Source organism: Glycine soja, chromosome 17, assembly GCF_004193775.1.
Source record: "Glycine soja cultivar W05 chromosome 17, ASM419377v2, whole genome shotgun sequence".
Lineage (NCBI taxonomy): Eukaryota > Viridiplantae > Streptophyta > Magnoliopsida > Fabales > Fabaceae > Glycine > Glycine soja.
The window spans coordinates 37815231-37833967 of record NC_041018.1 but is presented as its reverse complement, the minus strand read 5'-3'; the positions used below and the strand labels follow the sequence as shown (position 1 = coordinate 37833967).

General features: G+C 30.4%; 2 protein-coding genes and 1 long non-coding RNA gene across 3 annotated transcripts; all 3 read right to left on the bottom strand.

Annotated features, from left to right (window-relative positions):
* Positions 1-712: 712 nt before the first annotated feature.
* LOC114393368 (transmembrane 9 superfamily member 8-like) lies at positions 713-4959 on the bottom strand. The gene is made up of 7 exons (XM_028354676.1): positions 4757-4959; positions 3390-3554; positions 3199-3308; positions 3004-3109; positions 2809-2921; positions 2554-2707; positions 713-2238 (listed from the first exon to the last, which is right to left on the bottom strand). Exons 1-7 carry the CDS (start codon positions 4862-4864, stop codon positions 1081-1083), a joined length of 1914 nt encoding a protein of 637 aa, XP_028210477.1. The 5' UTR covers positions 4865-4959; the 3' UTR covers positions 713-1080.
* A 5841-nt stretch (positions 4960-10800) lies between these two features.
* Positions 10801-13046, bottom strand: LOC114392210 (transcription factor BEE 1-like). The gene is made up of 6 exons (XM_028353264.1): positions 12632-13046; positions 12168-12290; positions 11932-11997; positions 11767-11835; positions 11517-11594; positions 10801-11272 (listed from the first exon to the last, which is right to left on the bottom strand). Exons 1-6 carry the CDS (start codon positions 13007-13009, stop codon positions 11180-11182), a joined length of 807 nt encoding a protein of 268 aa, XP_028209065.1. The 5' UTR covers positions 13010-13046; the 3' UTR covers positions 10801-11179.
* A 3649-nt stretch (positions 13047-16695) lies between these two features.
* Positions 16696-17205, bottom strand: LOC114392995. The gene is made up of 3 exons (XR_003662450.1): positions 17159-17205; positions 16896-16965; positions 16696-16707 (listed from the first exon to the last, which is right to left on the bottom strand). It is a non-coding gene; the product is annotated as an uncharacterized LOC114392995 (long non-coding RNA).
* Positions 17206-18737: the final 1532 nt, after the last annotated feature.

Here is an 18737-nt window from a genome sequence, read left to right as displayed (position 1 = left end):
TATTTAATGTGAAAAAATATCAGTTCAGCTCGTAATTAGGCTCAAAATAAATCTTTATTTTTAGCTCGCCTTAATTTAAAATTATAATTATTTTACAATTTTTATTTATTTATTTTATGCTAAAATAAATCAATATAAAATTAATAAAAAATTAACGATATCAAAATATATGTATATGTTAAATTTATAAATATTGTACATGTTTTTATTTATTCTTTTCACACAAAAAAAATTAAATTAACTAAAAATAATTATTGAAATTTAATAATATAAAATATTTAATATTTATTTCTATAAATAGAACTAAATATAAATAAATAAATTAGTGGATAAATCAAGTTTAATTAATCAATTAAATCTATAGATACGTCTAGATATAAATAAATAAAATTATATATTAAACTTGTTCAACTTTAAACTCAAATTTAATTCATTCCATTCATGAATCAAATTCAACAAATCAATCTATAGATACATCTAGATATAAATAGATAAAATTATATATTAAATTTGTTCATAAATCAAATGAGTCAAGTTATATATAGTTTATTTAACTTTAAACTCAAGTTCAATTCATGAATCAAATTCAACTTCAACAAATCAATTGGGAAACTGAGTCTCAAACTATGTTGAAATTCATTCGGTTCATTATCGGCATAAAGAGTAACCAAAGAAAAGACAGAAAAACATACGGGTCCGAATAATAACAAGATTAAAGAAAGAGGTACAACAGATGGTCATGAGTGCGAACTACGTTGTTGAAATATCATATTTATTACACCGCTAATAATAAAAAATCATTTGAGAAGGAGCCAACTTGTAATTCTCCGACAGTAACACAGGAAACAACAGCCAAGTTAGACTGCAGGGTACACCTTAAAAACCTATACTTCGATAACTCAGGCAAGTAAAAGATATTGAAACAAAAGAATAACAGTGTCGTCACAATTCAAAATTGTATAGAATAAGGTTACATCTGATTCCGAACATGACAGTACCTGAATTTCAAAATCCTTACACAAACCGGTCTTCATCCTTTCAGAAGTGTAGTAGATTAATCCAAACCAGTGGTTGCTATAACTAATCAATCTTGACTGAAGAGTAGATGAGCCTTGTGAACCAAAAGCACGCATAAAATCCAATGGTTCCGGTTACGACAAAGAAGGCGTAGGATGCTATGAGCATGTAACCAAAGTATAGTAACCCAGATACCAACTTTGTGATTTCAAGCTTGGTGAAGAAGTAGAATGTTGCGTAAAGAAAAAGGTATAGGGCAGAAGAGCCAGATGTGAGGTATGATCGCCACCACCACAAGTAATCCTCACTGCACAACTGGAAGTAGCAAAGCACAATGGTGATTTCAGCACAAGTGACGATGAGGATGACGAAGACCAAGAAGAGGAAACCGAAGATGTAGTAAAACTGATTCAACCAGATTGAAGTAAGGATAAAGAAAAGCTCGATGAAAACAGCTCCAAATGGAAGGATTCCTCCTATCAGAACTGAAAAGACTGGATTCATGTACCATGCCTGCTCAGGGATCTGCCTTGGAATTTTGTTTGTCTTCACAGGATTCTCAATTGCAGGCTTCTTAAAACCAACATAGGCACCAACGAAAACAAGTGGAACCGAGATCCCAAACCATAAAAAGATCAGGGCAAACATTGTTCCAAATGGCACAGCTCCAGATGATTTTTGTCCCCATATGAGAGCATTTAATACAAAGAAAATGGCAGAAACGATTGCGGGGAACATGATTGCAGTTCTGAGGGCAATACTCTTCCACTCTGTTCCTTTGAACATTTTATATATGCGGGCAGAGGCATAACCAGCAAAAATCCCCATGAAAACAAAAAGCAAGAGCATGGCTGTCATTAGCCCGCCTCGGTTTGAAGGAGAAAGGAACCCCAGGACAGCAAACAGCATTGTTACTAGAATCATCCCAAAAAACTGAACACCAGTTCCAACATAAACACACAGCAAATCTGAGTTATTTGGTGGCCTAAAAACATCACCATGGACAAGCTTCCAACCAGTCTCTTCTTGGGCTTCTTCTTGGGTCTCTAACTCATTGTACTTTGAAATATCACGGTAAAGTGTACGCAGCATTATCATTGCTACCATTCCTGAGAGGAAGAGAACAATCATCAATGAGTTCACAATTGAGAACCAGTGAATTTGGTCATCACTCATCAGCAAATAGGCATCCCATCTTGAAGCCCACTTCACATCACTCTCCTGAATGTAGGCAAAGGTAAAAGCAGGTCAAAGAAGATGACAAAGATGAGAATAAGAGGAGGAAGAGGAAGATGACTCCACTTGGATGGAAGAAACAATAAAGAAATTAAGTTATGAGAAGGCACAAAAAAAATAAAAATATATTAAACTAGACAAACTGCCAATTAACTCGAGGAATTTTTTCTACTTGGTCATAATTCATAAATACTCTATACTCAGACCATATTTTTAACTAATTGGCTTTTATGTCCACCAATAGCCATCCATGAGTACGAAAGAAAGTATAAATGTAATATTTAATCAAGATAACCTCACCTGGAAATCAACATCATATGTGAAGATAATTTCCTGGTTCTCTTCAACCTCTTGAGGACTGTTGGAATTGACAACTGTGTGTTTAGCATGAGGGTCACAGGTTGTCAAACGGGTGGTCTTTTCATCCCACTTCCCTTCAAATTCATGTTTAACACTGCACAGCAACATTCGTATTTGGAAAATCACTATTGCATACAAACCACATCTGTTAAATGGAACAACTTAACAGAACAAAGCAAGCACAAAAATACTGACCTGAATGCCTTAACTTCAAAGCCCACAATTCTAGCAGATTCAGTAAGTGTATCTCTATGATACTTGACAGTAAAAGCCAAATGGTTGTGAATAAAATACTTCTCCTCCTTGCTCTGTGTATTTCAACAAAGTAAGCACAAGAAAACATGTGGCATTCACAACAATAAACATTGTCCAATAAAATAAAGAGCATACCCCACTATACAGCCCTTTGAGTCCAACATGGAAACCGAGTTGATAAACAGTAGAGTCTGCATCCATCCGTTTTATGGGAACAACCAGAGGAAGGTTATCAAGGATCCTGCAAGTAAAAGGTAGGTCCACTATAAGATATCAAGATTGCAGCAGAAAAGTGGCATGAAAATATATGGCAATGACTGAATGCCATACATGTTCACTCGATATTCATCATCAATCTTCTCCTTGAACTCTTTTGCAGTTTTGGCATCAAGTTTAAGCTTACACACAATATTGCACATTTGTGGTTCACGCATTTTAAACTGCATATATGTCAGAGCAAATAAGTTGATTAGCATAACATAATTAACAACACAAGAATTAAAATTTCATATAAAACATACCACATAACGAGAATTTTCAATGCGATCACCACGAAGCACTTCTCCAAGATTTTCAGCACTATCCACTATTTTATTTGGTGGACAATAAGGAAGAGAATAATATGTATAAGGAAGCTGGGTCTTCGTTGAAGTCAATTTGTTTACTTTTACTTGCAGTGGATCTCCCTACACCATATAAATAGAATAGTCAGTAAAGAAATAGATCTATGCAAGTATTCTGGATATTCATTATTATTAAATGGGGCATCAAAAGACATGCAAAGTAGCATTATTATCAAATGTGGATGTCCAATTGTTCGTAAAGAAACAAATAGAAAAGAAATATAACAAGAAACAACAAAATGAAAGAAAAAAGTATATTCTTAGCACATGCACAAGTACAACAGTAGGCAACAAAAGGTGGTAGAGTTTAGGCATAAGAAAATCTAAATATCCATCTGCTAAGAAACAAAGAGGTCACGTTAGAAAATCTAATTACAAGCTAGGAAGCATGGATACAACATGGGACACAAACAAATTTGCCACAACATGGAGATAAGACAAATTCTAAAAATCATTAGACATGACACGGTTATAATACATTGTGTAAATTTAATCTAAAATTAACATAAAACAAAAATTTTAAATCAGAAGAAAGAGTCATGTTTTAAAATAAAAAATGAGTAAAAGTCATCGTAGCCATAACAAATTGCAAAAACTTTACTAATTATTGTGGAATTCCAATTAGTATCAGTGTAAAACTTTAATAAACAAAAGTATAAAAGAAAAAAGTATAGCATTGCAACTAAGAGCATATTTTTTTTGTCAGCGCAGCTGATAACAGCATTTGAAGTGTACATTGAGTGTCTAAGTGTCTAACATGTTATGTATAAACATCCAGGTCAAATTGACATTATCACAGTTGAGCTTAAATTCAACCAACCGCCAACGTTAAACTATTCGAACAAGAAAGTTTAACATTATCACAGTAACTAAAGCGGATCAAATCATCGAAATGCGTCACAAATCACATCACCGAAGTATCTAAATCTCTCCACCGACACCAAATCAAAGTGAAATTAACACAAATAGCAACGACAACAACACTTCTACGTATTAAATGCACTGCAACAATAATCTCCAGATACCAATACCGTAACTCTTGCTACATTATCACTTAAAAAAATGCAAAAAATAACCGCAAATCACAACTTCCATAACGTAACAATGCAAAACAAATATAGAATCAGTCATATTCATCTCAGATCTCAGATTCGAACACACAGATCGAGCGATTAAGGAGAAAATAAACGAGAAAATTTAAAGAACGGAAAATCTAAGAAAACACATTCGCGTGAAATGGAAATGGAAATGGAAATGGAGCGAACCTTCTGGAAGTCCTGTGGAGCGACGCCGGGGAGGTAGAAGCAGAGAGCGCCATGGATGAAGAGCGAGAGAAGGATCGCAGAGAACGCGAGGGATCTCCAAAACGCCATGGCGTTTGAGATTGAAACGACAATGAACGATAGATAGAGAGATCTGTGTGTGAGTGTGATGTCTTTCGAATTATGTTCGTTGAGACCAGAGAGTGATATAATATAATGAAGAACGACTCCGATTACCTATGGGTACGGTTATTACTAAATTCTCCTTAGTGATTTTGCCACGTCACTGCTTCCGCTTGAAGCGAGGGCAGGATCGGGATTTTGTTGTTTTGTGAGATTGGTGATTGGAGGGACAATTTGGAAATAACTTGTCAATGCCTCTTCAACTCAGATCTGCAGCAATGGTAAACACTACTAAATTTATGTTTCCTTCATAGGAAAAAAATCATAGAAGAAAAGATATAAATAATAATGTATTTTTACTAGAGAATAAAGGATATGTACCGATGATTAAAAAAATTTATATAATCATTCAATCATAATATATTATATATAATAAGTTTATTAAATTTTAAAATAATTCAAATGATAATTTATAATTAAATAAATATATATACATTAAACTCTTTTTATTATTATTTGATTTTTTTGTGGTCATCATATTGAGAGTGAAGTATCTATCTATCATTCTTCTTTCTTTATGTTTGGATCCCATTTTTTCTATTACAAATATGAAGTATTTATTAATCTTTTAAATATGATTTGATTTTTGTCACTATCACATAAGGGTGGAGTATTTCTTTTTTAATTATTTTTTTTTTCTCTCTACAAGACTAAGATTCCATATGAGATTTTATTTAAAGGATTTAAGTCTAAATTCATTTCATTCCAACTAAGGACGTAATATTATTTTTTAAAAGAATCTAGTTGAATAATTTTAAATAAAAAATAATACAAAGAGAAAAAGTTTTAAATTTTGAATTGAAGAAAAAATGGAAAGATGGAATATTTTGATTTTTCTTTCTACAACTCAAAATTTCTATTATTAAATAAAAAAAAATAAAGGAAATAGTTATCTATTTTTTCTTTTTTATTTTCTTTTCATCCAACTAAAGATTACATTACTAATAAATTATTTGATGCTGAATTTGAATCTTTTAAGAAAGCTACGAGATTTGAGTGTGGATGAAAAATATAAATTGAAAGGGTTGACCCATTAAAAGTTGGTCAACCAATTCTTTAATGAAATGTGGAAATTGAATATTTTATTTCAATAATATGGTAAAAAAAAATTACCATTTTAGAAAAGAAAAAAAATGCTTCTAAAAATGCATAGGAATAGAATACTTTATGCGTCAGATCTGGAAGTCTCTTTTCAGATAAAACAAATGCTGAAGATGGTAATTTTATTAAAATACACCATGATGACCAAGCAAGTTTGATAACGATTTTAATATTTGTAGTTTTATTAAAACGATTAGATTATTAAAATCTTAAGTTAAAACAATATTGTCGGCTCTCTTCCTCAAAAGGGAAAAATAGGGGATGTGTTTATTCACTCCCTAAACAAAAATAAAACGTCATATAATTAATAATTATAATTAATATAATATATAACATTATACTTACTTATGGTGAGATTTTGAAATCTATCAGGATGTTAGGTCAGAATGTCACGTCTTATGAAAACAAAGTTTCGTATGCAAAAGAAGCATAAACATTTTTTAAGTTACCTATTCCTGTTAAAACAAATCATAAACATTTAAATTTAAAGATTAATGCATAATACGGAAAGAAACAACCAAATTATTCCCAAAATACAGATTCATGTAGTTAAAGAAAATCACATTTGTAACATCCTATTTTTCATAAATTAAATTAAAAAGAATTTTTATTTAAAAATAAATAAAGTTTTAGAAAAATGATAAAAAAAATATAATTAAATAATTAAGAAGAAATAATTCTATTAAAATAATGATTTGAAGAAAAATAAAAATAATATTTTATTTATTTATTTGATAAGAAATAAAATAGAATTTTTTTTTATAAAAAAAAAAAAAAAAGCTCAGAGTACCACATGAATGATTAGAGAGACGTAATATGTAACTCTTTACATTTGTGTTGTTTTTCTCTCAACTTCGTATTTATTCTTCCTTTCTCAAAACTTTCTCTTTTTGCACATATGGTTTAGAACTTATTTTCGCACACACTTGTTATTGGAATTTTTTAGATAATGTCTATGGTGAAAGAAATATCCCTCACACTTAATTTTTTTTTGTCGCAGATACCCCAATCATGTTCCAATAAAACTACAATTCTAAACTTTACAATCGTTGGATCATCGTGAAATTTGGACACCACCTTCAGAATCCATTTTTATACATTCTCATTGTTAAAATTTGTAAAATAATATTTTTGCAGAGAAAAATTAATCTTTCACTTTGACGGTAAAGTGGAAGGTACATTTTTACATATAAATTGATTTATCAATATTTTTATATTTTATTTATTTATATGTATGTCGGGTAGAGAGTGTCATAATATTTTTCTTGACCTTAATTTTCGTTTTTACAAAAATATTTGTTAATCTTGAAAAAAAAATTGGTTTTTCCCATGTGCCGAAATTGTTGTCCAGCTCAAAATTGGGGAAACTTGTCACCGCAAAAAGAATAAAGCATTTATCTTGCCACCGACAAAGTTTCCAGCTCACATAGTGAGTTGCAACTTGCTTTGCTAACTACGTACTGGCTACGGTTTGTCTGTAGCTGGTAGTTGGGTTGCACGGGATTTTTTACATCTTTCAAATTTTTTATTTTATTTTTATGGAACAATAATTTTTTATTGAGCTAAAATATAAATATGGATTTAAAGTAGATTATATTTTTTTAATAATTTCATTCACAATAAACTAACATAACATCAGTAAGATTATAAGAATATATATATTTTTTATAGAAGTATTTAGTTTAGATACATTTAGAGTTTGGCTTAAAAGTTAAATGAAGCTAAAATGATTTTCATGTATCGGTAAATATAGTTCAATTGCTTTTGTACACATCAAATCAACCCTTGCCTTTAAAATTTTAAAGTATAGGGAATATCATCATACACGGGCCATGATGCATGGTTTATTTGTTTTTCTTTATTTTTAAATTATATAAAACTAGTATAATAACTTGTGTAATGCATGAAAATATATCAAGATTATGCATATAAATTTATAATAATAAACTTAAGATAAATTTATTATATAAAAATATTAATTGTATGTTCATAATATTAGAGATAAAAATTATTATTGTTATTAGCATAAATTAGTTTAGTGGGTTACAAAACATTTATAAGTAACTATATAATAATCTACTAGTATTATTTATGTAAGACTCAATGTATTCATGTAGAGATTTGATTTTTTTATTTGAACATTATCTAAAATAATATTTAATTTTTTCTTCTCTTTTCTATGTCTATACCTTGAACTTTATCATGGTATTAGAGTCTTATCACCCATCATAGAAATTTTTCGCTGATCTTTCACCTTTTATGTTTCTGTTCGTCTTTTTCTCTCTGTTGCCACTATTGATCAACCTTTTTGTTCACCATCGCCATCGTCCTCTATCACGAGTCACCGATTCCGGCCAACACCTACTTTGTTCAATCCTTATTTATCGTTTCCTCATATTTCTCTTTTCATTTTTTGATGTCACTTTCCTAAAATTTCTTCAAAACACAAAATCTTAAAATTTCAAGTTGTTTGTGAGTATTCTTGTTTGATAACAGATTAGAGTTGTGGTTGCTATTGGTTCACAAAGTGTTTGTGAAAAGTTCTCATTGAAAACAAATTTTGTATTCTTCTATTTGTTGATGCTTTTTGTTGATGTAAGCTTTTGTCCATGGTGATTAAGCATTGTTTGAGCTTTTTTCATGGATGATTAAACATTGAATTGTTGTTTTGCTTCTGTCTTGAGTGGTTAAGCATTGTTTTTGGCTTTTTTTCTTGACAGTTAAATCATATTGCTTTTGTTAAGTGGTTAAACTTTGAGGTATAGTTTCTGCTTGGTGGTTAAGCTTTGATAGCTTCATGGATTGATGGTTGTAGCTTCTTCCAAGTGGCCTTGTGTTGTGGCTTCTACTTGATGGTCAAGTTTTTTATGATTGATTTGGACTGTTGGCTCTATTGGAGCTGGAAGAAGTTGTAAGGGCCTTGTAGTTTTACTTAGTTTCATTGTATTTTGATATGCTTTTGTATTGTTCACTCCAAGCTAGAAGTGTTATAAACACCTTCCCGCTTATGAGGGACTATTAGAGGTAAAAATTATTATTGTTACTAACATTAATTAGTTTAATTAATTACAAATTAGTTACTCTTATAACCAACTATATAACAATTCACTAGCATTAGTTATATAAGACTCAATATACTCATATAAAAATTTTATTTACTCATTTGAGTATTATCCAAAATAATATTCAAATTTTTCTTTTCTCTCATTTTCATCTATATACCTTGAACTTTATCACATATTTGAAAATAAAATTAAAAACCAGTAATGATTAATGAGCATTATAGAAAATTAAATTAAATTTCAAAGCGTTGGTATATTTTATATATTTTTTAAATACCCATTTGTACATAATATTTAATAACTTGTGTTCTTCTAATTTTCTTCACCACAAATCAAAATATGTTGACTTACTCTTCAATTGTGAAAATGCAACATATAATTGACAATAAAAATATTAATTCGGAAAGAGCAACTTCAATATGGAATAAAAAATTTCCTTTCAACTTTTGCTTATAGTCATAACAAAACATAAAAAAAAAAAATGTGTGTAGAATTTTAATAGGGTCATATGATGAAATGATACAAAATTCATTCTTGGTAAGATGGAGAGTAGAGGTACAACGGAAATCATTACAAAACAACAAAAGCTATAATTAAGATAAGAGATCACATGTAATCATAATAGTGAAAATACAACCACAAAAGTAATTAAGCAACATTTAGAAAACCAAAATGAAATAAAATTTGTCCTTTTAACTTTTGTGCATAGTCATAACAAAACATTAAAAAAAAACTGTCTTTAGTCATATGATGAAATGATACAAAATTCATTCTTGGTAAGATGGAGAGTAGATAATGGAAATCATTACAAAACAACAAAAGCTATAATTACGATATGAGATCGCATGTATAGTAATCAAAATACAATCACAAAAGTAATTAAACAATTAGAAAATCCAAAGTGAAAGCATAAATATTTTTAAAAATTATTATTATTATTATTATTATTATATATATATATATGTTACCATAAATAGTATAGGCACCAAAAAGTATGGACAAATAGACACGTATGGAGAAAAAAAACCTAAAAATAGCATACATGTCAATGTCTAATAAAACAAACATTGTTACAATATATCATATTTAATGTCTTACAAAAAAAAATGAGGACATAGACAATAATTAAGCAAAAAGATAAATTAGTAAATTAAAAAAAATATATACACATCAATGTATCAATATTGAAGATGTGAATTAATTGGTGTAAAATTATTTTAACTTAATCAATAATCTCATTCAAATTCTGATATATAGTTATATTAAATATTTGAAGAAAAAAATTTACTCATGGCAGTGAATCCTACTGAAGAATGTCTTTGATAAAGGATATATGATCTATACTAAATATTACAAATTATAATGTATCAAATTTAACATTTCAACCCAAAAAAAATAAAAACAAACAAACACGACAATATTACCAGGAAAAATAAAATAAAGAAGAGACACGACAAAAAGTCTTTCTACCCGTATATATAAATGTGTTAAAAATATATCCCAAAATCATAAAAGGATATGCGCCTTTTCATTGCGGAAAAGGAAAGAATCCATTGAAGTGTACGTACGTAAATATATCCAGCAAGGTTCATCATGAATGAATAGTCATAGTATATATTATATAATTTCTGCTGAATAATAAGGTACAACACTTATTGGCTATGGCAAAACATATCAAACAAAAAAAATTAGGTTCAAGATTTTACATGTAAAGTGGCAATTAATTCCAATTATTGTTTGATTAATTAATAACTAGCCTAGAGTACTACTGCACATATATGCTTCAGTCGTAGACAGAAATACATGACATAAATTTTTTCTTGTTATTTATTTTTCCCGTATGATTGTTGTTATTTTGTGCTATGATTATTGGTGTATGTGTTTGGCAATATATTGTCAAATCTGCAAGTACTGCAACCAACCACTATTCCACAAAAAAAAAAATGAAATGTAGGTTTTTTCTATTTATTTATTAACTTTCATTTTCAAATTGATCTTTGTAGAAAGTAAAAGAGAAGATGAAATGTGATCTCATGTCTTGTAATATGGCTGCTGAGTTAAAACATATCCAAAACTGAAGTCAAAGGTGCCATGTTGGTTGAAGGAGAGAAACTCCTCCATGTCCTTCTCTTTTATACTTGCCTAACTCTTTTGCCTCGTATGCCCTTGATCTCTGCCATGCACAAATCAAATAAATAAATATAAGCTACCTTGAATTTGATCATCAAATGGCAACTAACTACAATATTTCATATATTCACCACTTCTCACAATAGTTTAAAACTTTACATAATTGGGAGGTTTCCATGCTCATCAATTAATTTCCACACAAAATGAGCAACCATTAAAATTTAAAACCTACATATAACTTTTTTTCCCTTTAAATGAGACCATGAAATTTTTTTTAAAGTAGGTACCTGCATTGTTTCAAAAGCATCTATCTCGGAATTGAAGTCATAAAAGGTACTTGCTGCTGTAAGCTCCAAAGAAAGGAACTGGGCAAGAAAAGTCAAACGTGAATTCGTATTAGTATGATGTGTGTTTGTATAATTGATTTAAGATCAAGTGAATTTATAGAATTGATTTTAAGTAACACGAGTTTTGTTTGGATACATATATTAGAAATCGGTCATCATCTTCTCTTCTTTTTGACTTTTACTCTCTTACCTCTACTTGATGCTGCAAGGATTGCACATAGTTTATGATTTCATCTAACATTACTGCCATACTCATTGTCTGCACCCATTAGTGAAAATTAAAACAAGAGTTTGGTTCATGAAGTTAGAATTAGACACAAACTGAAGCTTTTTAAATGAAAATTAATGTCTTTACCTTGTAACATCCTGGAACAATATTTTGTAAGTACCTTAATTTCTCATTGATTTTCCCTCTTCTAACCTGAACAACAATAAACGATACATAAATATGTGTTAGTCCACGTTCATCATAATCAAAGAGATAGACAATAGCTAAAGTGATTGAGTATATTTATATATTTGATTGTTTTATTATTTTTGCCTTGGCTTGAAGAAAGTGGAGTTAAGAATTATATATAGTTAAATACACACCCTTTCTGCTAAATTGTGACTATCAGTAGCTTGACCTCTTCTAGCCCTGGCATTAACCACTTCCTTTGCTTTCTCCTCTTCTTCTGTAACATTGTTTTTCAGTCTCTTTCCTCTTCCAGAACTCTGAAATTATTCACATAAAATAACATACTAAATTCAGTCTTGGTCTTGCATACAATTTTTTTTGTATTGACTATATAGGTATTCTCTACCAGAGACAATCCTATTCGAATAAGATAGGATCATTATAAGCATTAAAACTCTCCATTCGAGTTTTTAATCCACTATTTAACGTAATTGCATACTAAAGATTCAAATTCAAGATTTCTGGTTAAGTTAAAATAATCTCACACCCTATTGATCTACATGCTCCGTGGTCTCTTGCATACAATTTTAAACATAAATATCCAACACAAAGCATGCTGCATGGTGAAGAAAAGTGAACAATAGCAGAAGAAATTTACATGTTTGATCTTGCTTCCAGTCTCAGAAACTGCAGAAGTTGAATTAGCAAAACTGGTCTCAAGAAGATCCATTGATTTCCTCTTATTACCTTCATGGATCTCATTTTCTGCTTGGAAAATGGGGAGGGAAACAGGAGGTGCATTGTGGTTGACATGATGGAAGAGAAAAGGAAAATCTTCTTCCAAGTTTCCTGGAAACTCAGGTTCTTGGGGGCCCAAGAAGGTATCACAGGAGAAATAAGGCATCAAGTTTGAGTTGTCTAGCACATATAATTGGTTCATCCCTATGAATTGGTTTAGGAGTTCCATGCTTGGATCAATGTCTAAGAATGGAGATGATGAGGAAATGTTTTGCAAATTTTCTGTGAATTCAGCCATTTGTTTTTAAAATGACAGATTGATCACGAGTATAGGGTTTATGAGGTATTTTAACTGGAATTTGGATATTGAGGTTTACACTTGTTCTATTATTTATTTATAATGTGAAATTGTTGCTACATTGGTGATAGGGGCCATTCTGAAGTGTCCACGTGGCACCTCAATGCTTGTGTAGTTTTTTTGTTCCCCTGATAGTTGGCCCCTTGCACAGGGAAAAATGTCCAATATGAATAAGGGACCAACTTTTGTGAGAAAAGCACACCTAGTTTTGGAGCTTATAGACTTTTTAATTTGTGTTGTGGTATCATTCAATTTTTGGCTGTAGTGGGAATTGAAAAAAGTGCACTTGTTTAGTGCTGAAACATGGCCATGGTGCAGAATCTTCCAAAATATATGGCCTTTCTCCTTCCTTATTGTATGTGATTGAGCACCATAACTTGCATTCTTTTTTTTTCTTGTTTATCTTTTATGTTCAGACTTTATAAATAATGGAAAGTAATTTTAACCATTTCTTCGAACCCCCTAACTCACCTACGTGGCTGAATATTGATTCCCAAGTTTCTCAATTTGGCAACACAGATATACAAAGACATATATGTAATCTTTCTCGAGTTAAATAGAAGTAAGATTATTATAAAAAAAAACAATTTTGTTAATATTTAACATAAATATCATTAATTAAATTAAAATAATGTTACATCAAATCATAGATACATTAATTCAGAGACATGCAATAGTTTCTCCAACATTGGGTCAGTGAAGACTCATTTGATCATTAATGTTTCACTACTAAAAAATAGGTTTTCTACATCGATTCTAACGGCCTTTCTACATTGATTATGACGCGTGGTGGTAATCCGGGGTCGTTATCACAACATCGGTTTTATAACCGTCTTTGAAGGCCGGCTTTTCAACATCGGTTTAGACAACCGATGTAGAATGGGTAGCTTTCTACAGCGATTCTAAGGCTAAAACTGATGTCGAATGGGTAGATATCTACATCGGTTATCAGTCAACCGATGTAGAAAGTGAAAGATTTCTACATCGGTTATAGTTCAACCGATGTAGAATCTAGATATGGTACATGGCTACATCGGTTATCAATCAACCGATGTAGAAAATGAAAGCTTTTTACATTGCTTATCGTAAAACCGATGTAGTATGAGGAGATTTTCTACATCGTTTATCACCAAAACCGATGTAGTATGAGGATGTTTCTACATCGGTCTACAGTCAACCGATGTAGAATTTGAAGAGTTTTTACATCGTTTATCGCATAACCGATGTAGAATGAGGATATTTTCTACATCGTTTATAATTGAACTAATGTAGAATATGCTGATTTTTTTTTTTAATTTTTGGAAATTTATAAACTCAGGTTAAATTAGTACAAGAAAAGCTATGAATTGAAATACAGTACAAATAATGAAATTCAACAAAATATTGAAAAGCTATGAATTGATCTATCTTGCTCACTCCTTTTAAGAATGTTTGTACCAATGATGTAAAAAAAATAAAATAAAAAAGACTGAATTTCTTTTTGACAAGGCTCTAATTTAAATCATGCTCCAAAGTTCAGACAAAAGTTTGATCTGCTCAAACCTACTTCTCATGGAGATCTTTGATTTGTCTTTCCAAATCACCATCAAGAACAAGTTTCTTCCTTCTCCTTAGAGCAATTTGAGATTCATATTCCATCAATTGCTCCCCATTGTTATGTCCAAGTAAACCAAGTATCAGAAACTATAAAATCTCAAGTAAAATTTGATGTCAAGTTGTATACGTACTTATGATCATCTTTGTCACTGTTAGTGCCAGAGGTAGGTGCAAAGCCTTTAATAACATAAAGCTTGTCTGTACAGAAGAAAAAAACAAAAATAAGAGTAGATTCATTGCAGATAATTCTTTGCAATGATCAAGAATAATTATGAACCAATCAATCAAGAAACATAAATTGAAAATTGGTCCCACATCAAGTAACAGTCCAAGTAACTTACAGGATCTTCAAGTGTTGTAATTGAGACAGAAAATCGGGAACTTCATCCTTTCAGCTATTATTTGATAAAATCCCTGGAAAGCAAATAATTAAGTTGCCCCTTTAGATATATTTAAATCTTGACACATGTACCAAATGACATATTGATTGTTGACACATAATACAAAGCAAAAAAATAAATTAATTAAAATAAGAGGTTTTTTCTGCAGGTCTCATCATTATTGAATCAGGAAAAATAAAATAAAATAAACTCACAAATTCTCCAGCATGGTGAGATTTTAAATTGAAGGGTCTATCTTTCTTGACAATCCACTCGAAGATAAATTCCTGCATGTTTTACACACATCCACTTGAAGATAAATTCCTGTTTTACACGCCTAGTCATTATTATAGGTTAAATATGTTTTTATTTTTAATAAATATTTGATTTTTATATATATTTTTTAATAAATTTATGTTTTACATTAAATTTTTAGTAAAATAATAATTTTTATTTTTGATCTTTAACACTTATTTTTAATCCTTAATAAATTATATAATTTTGTATTTAATTCTTGATAATTTTTTTCATTTATTATTAGTTTGAGCTAAAATAAAATTTACTAATTTATTAGAGAACAAATAATGTGTTAATTTATCAAAAATTAAAACAAAATATTAAGAATAAATAAACAAAAGTATTGTTTTATTAAAAATTTAGTGTAAAACAAAAATTCATTACAATAAATATTTATGAAGGACAAAAATATATTTAAGCTTTTTATATATGTTATCATTTCAATTTTATAAAGTTATGATATTAAATTGTTAAACACGACTTACAAAGTTGTGATTCTTGGGGAGTCATTTCCGGGATAAGTACAATTCAGACCATCCCACAAGTAGTCTATAGGGGCGCATGGATTCATTGCAGAAGAAAGAAACAAAAATAAGAGTAGATTCATTGCAGATAATTCTTTGCAATGATCAAGAATAATTACGAACCAATCAATCAAGAAGCATAAATTGAAAATTGGTCCCACAATCTAAAAATGGTCATCTCAGTGCTTCAAAAAAATTTCCCAAAAGAAATAGAAAGTACAAAATCATACATAAAAGCTTAGAAGCAAAGTTTGAGGGTTTTATCTTACTTTTGATATCCTGTGTCCACACCTTTGTTGGGGATGAACCAATTTCTTCATCTCCCTGAGTGTTATTCCAATTGGCACTTTCTTTCTTCAAATGACCAAGCTCGCTCAACAAATATTCAGCATTGATGTAATGGCATTCCCTCCGAGTCTTCCAGAAAAGGAGTTCCACAAACAATAGTGGTTGCTTTTTCATTTTCTTTAGCATCTTTCTGACCAAACAAGTAGAGAAAAGGATCAAAATGTAGGGACACCAATGTTGAATTTATAGACACCTTGAATTTATAAGATATAAAGTAGAGAAAAGGATCAAAATGTAGTAAAATCTTAGTTGGTATGCTCATATTTACATCTGAATAACTATACCTGCATAGTCCTTGCAGGGACATCAATGCCGATTGCTGTGTTAGTTAAGGAGAAGCACCCCTTGGGCAGTAGTGAATTTACCATCCTTGGGCAGAGGAAGATACAAATCAAGCTGCTTAAGTTTTCGAGAGACTTGGGCAGTAGTGAATTTACCATCCTTATCCAGTGCATTGGCTATCATGTAACTACATCTTCTGTGGTCCTTGAATCTGCAGAAATAACAACCCAGCTATTAACAGCAAAATCAAAATCTAAATTGAAATGCTATTTGTCATCCTAAGCAAAATAATATAGAAAATTCAGAAAACATTGAATTTTCTTATTTAACTATCCATTCAGCAGTCATGAAGCAAAGAGCAGAAAGAGATCAAATGCAAGGCAACCAAGTGGTACTCACTGCTCATATAGAACTTTGGTTAGAGCTTCCTGATCTTTATTGAAAGCCTGGACTCTTTTTTTTTTTTTGCCTATAAATATGAAATTGAACACAAACTTAGAGAAGACTTAAACACATTCGATGCATCAAAATGTATATAAAAAAATTGTCAAATTAAGATGAACAATAATGACAACATTTCATTTCCTAGAGGAAACATAAATTTAATAGAAGAAAAAATACCAGTAATAATTAATAAGCATAAAAGTTCAGTATAAACTTACAGGTGCTGAACCAACAGGCTTCCCTCCAAATTCACAGATTTATGATTCGTAGCTACTGTTATTTTGTCACCGTCTAACTGATTAGGGCTAGTAGACAAAGGTCCTTCAGCATCAACATCAAAGTAAATTTGTGAACATAATTATTGATCCTATCGTTGATCAGTAAAGTGGTGATCCTATAAACGGGAAGGTAAAGGAACATTACTTGAGAACAGAGCTGAGCATTTCATCATCAGAATCGCCTTTTGACAATTTATCCTCACTGGTTTGCCCATGTAACTGTCCCCTTCATAATTTGCCACTGCTTCTATCTGCTTTAAAATATTATCCAAATGAACTATAGGCCACACAGAATTAATTCCAAATAGCAGTAACTTCACCTTCTCAGAGAGCCTGCCATTTTCAGTGAGCTTGGCATTTTCATCAAGTAGGACTTTTTCCTGAATTAAATTACAAACACAATAGTCAGAATCTTTTATATGTAATCCTTATAGGGAACTTTTCAACTTTCAGAACTGATAGAAAAGGAATTGAACCTTGAAGCATTTTTTTCATGGCATCATAAACTCAGAATTATACAGAAGTATATATTTAGAATTTTTATATTTTGTCCCTCTTATTTTTAGATATTTGAACTTTACTGTCCATAATTTCTCATTCCGTTGTCAAGAGTCAAATTTTAATCAGGTTTAAGAAGTAAAAGGAAATGTCTTTAAGTAAAAGGTTTTGTAACTAAAGAAACTTTTTTTCAGATGTAACTATATATAGAGACTAAAGGTCTTAAATCTGTTAGTGCCTTAAGCACTTGGAAAAAGTTGTTTTTGAAGAAACCTAAGACCAATGTCAAATTTGAATCATGTTTAACATTCTAAGCACATCAAACTTCTCCAACTTGAATATGACTCCACTCATTTCCAGTAACTAAAAAGCATTGCATTTTCATGTAGGGAGATTCGTGAAGTGTCTAAGTTAATGAAACAGATAAAATGGAATGCACTATTGCTGGGGACTGCTTTTTTATCATTTTGCTAGTACCCACAGAGTATGTGTCTGCAGGATATTTTATCACATGGACATGTTAACTGTATAGTTGCTTTCAATCTTTTTTTATTATTTACTTATGTTATTATATAGTCGTATAGATGCGAAATATTTATTAAGTTTGTTGAAGATTAATTTTTGTAAAAAAAAAAACTTAATTAATCACTTTTACTAGGATGTGTTTGTCCAGTTACGTTTTTTTATTTATACATAATTCAAAATTGAGATCTCTTAAGAGATACAAAACTCAGTTTTACTCAAACCCCGTAATATTAGTATTGTTGGCTTGTTGCTTTCAATCATTGAGAAAAGAAATCCCAGAGTCTGCAATGACAAATATAGTGATCTCTACCCTCCTCACTGACTCACAATTATGTTATAACCATTTTGATGAAATATAAACAGCTTACCTTTTCTTTTAGTTGCTCGATTTGTTCTTTGAAAACCTGGATCTGAAGAAATGAAAGTTGAGATACAAATATATATTAACTTCAAAATTTTAATAATAAAATGATGGATTTGGCTCCTCTAAAGAGAA

Excerpts from the sequence above, each read along its gene's own strand:
- LOC114393368 (XM_028354676.1), bottom strand. The coding sequence starts at position 4,864 with ATGGCGTTTTGGAGATCCCTCGCGTTCTCTGCGATCCTTCTCTCGCTC. Across the intron at positions 3,309-3,389 it reads TTGAAAATTCTCGTTATGTG|TTTAAAATGCGTGAACCACA; the intron begins GTATGTTTTATA and ends ACATATATGCAG. Across the intron at positions 2,708-2,808 it reads TTTGAAGTTAAGGCATTCAG|TGTTAAACATGAATTTGAAG; the intron begins GTCAGTATTTTT and ends GTTGCTGTGCAG.
- LOC114392210 (XM_028353264.1), bottom strand. The coding sequence starts at position 13,009 with ATGGCTGAATTCACAGAAAATTTGCAAAACATTTCCTCATCATCTCCA. Across the intron at positions 12,291-12,631 it reads CTGGAAGCAAGATCAAACAT|AGTTCTGGAAGAGGAAAGAG; the intron begins GTAAATTTCTTC and ends GAATAATTTCAG. Across the intron at positions 11,836-11,931 it reads TTGTTCCAGGATGTTACAAG|ACAATGAGTATGGCAGTAAT; the intron begins GTAAAGACATTA and ends TAATGGGTGCAG.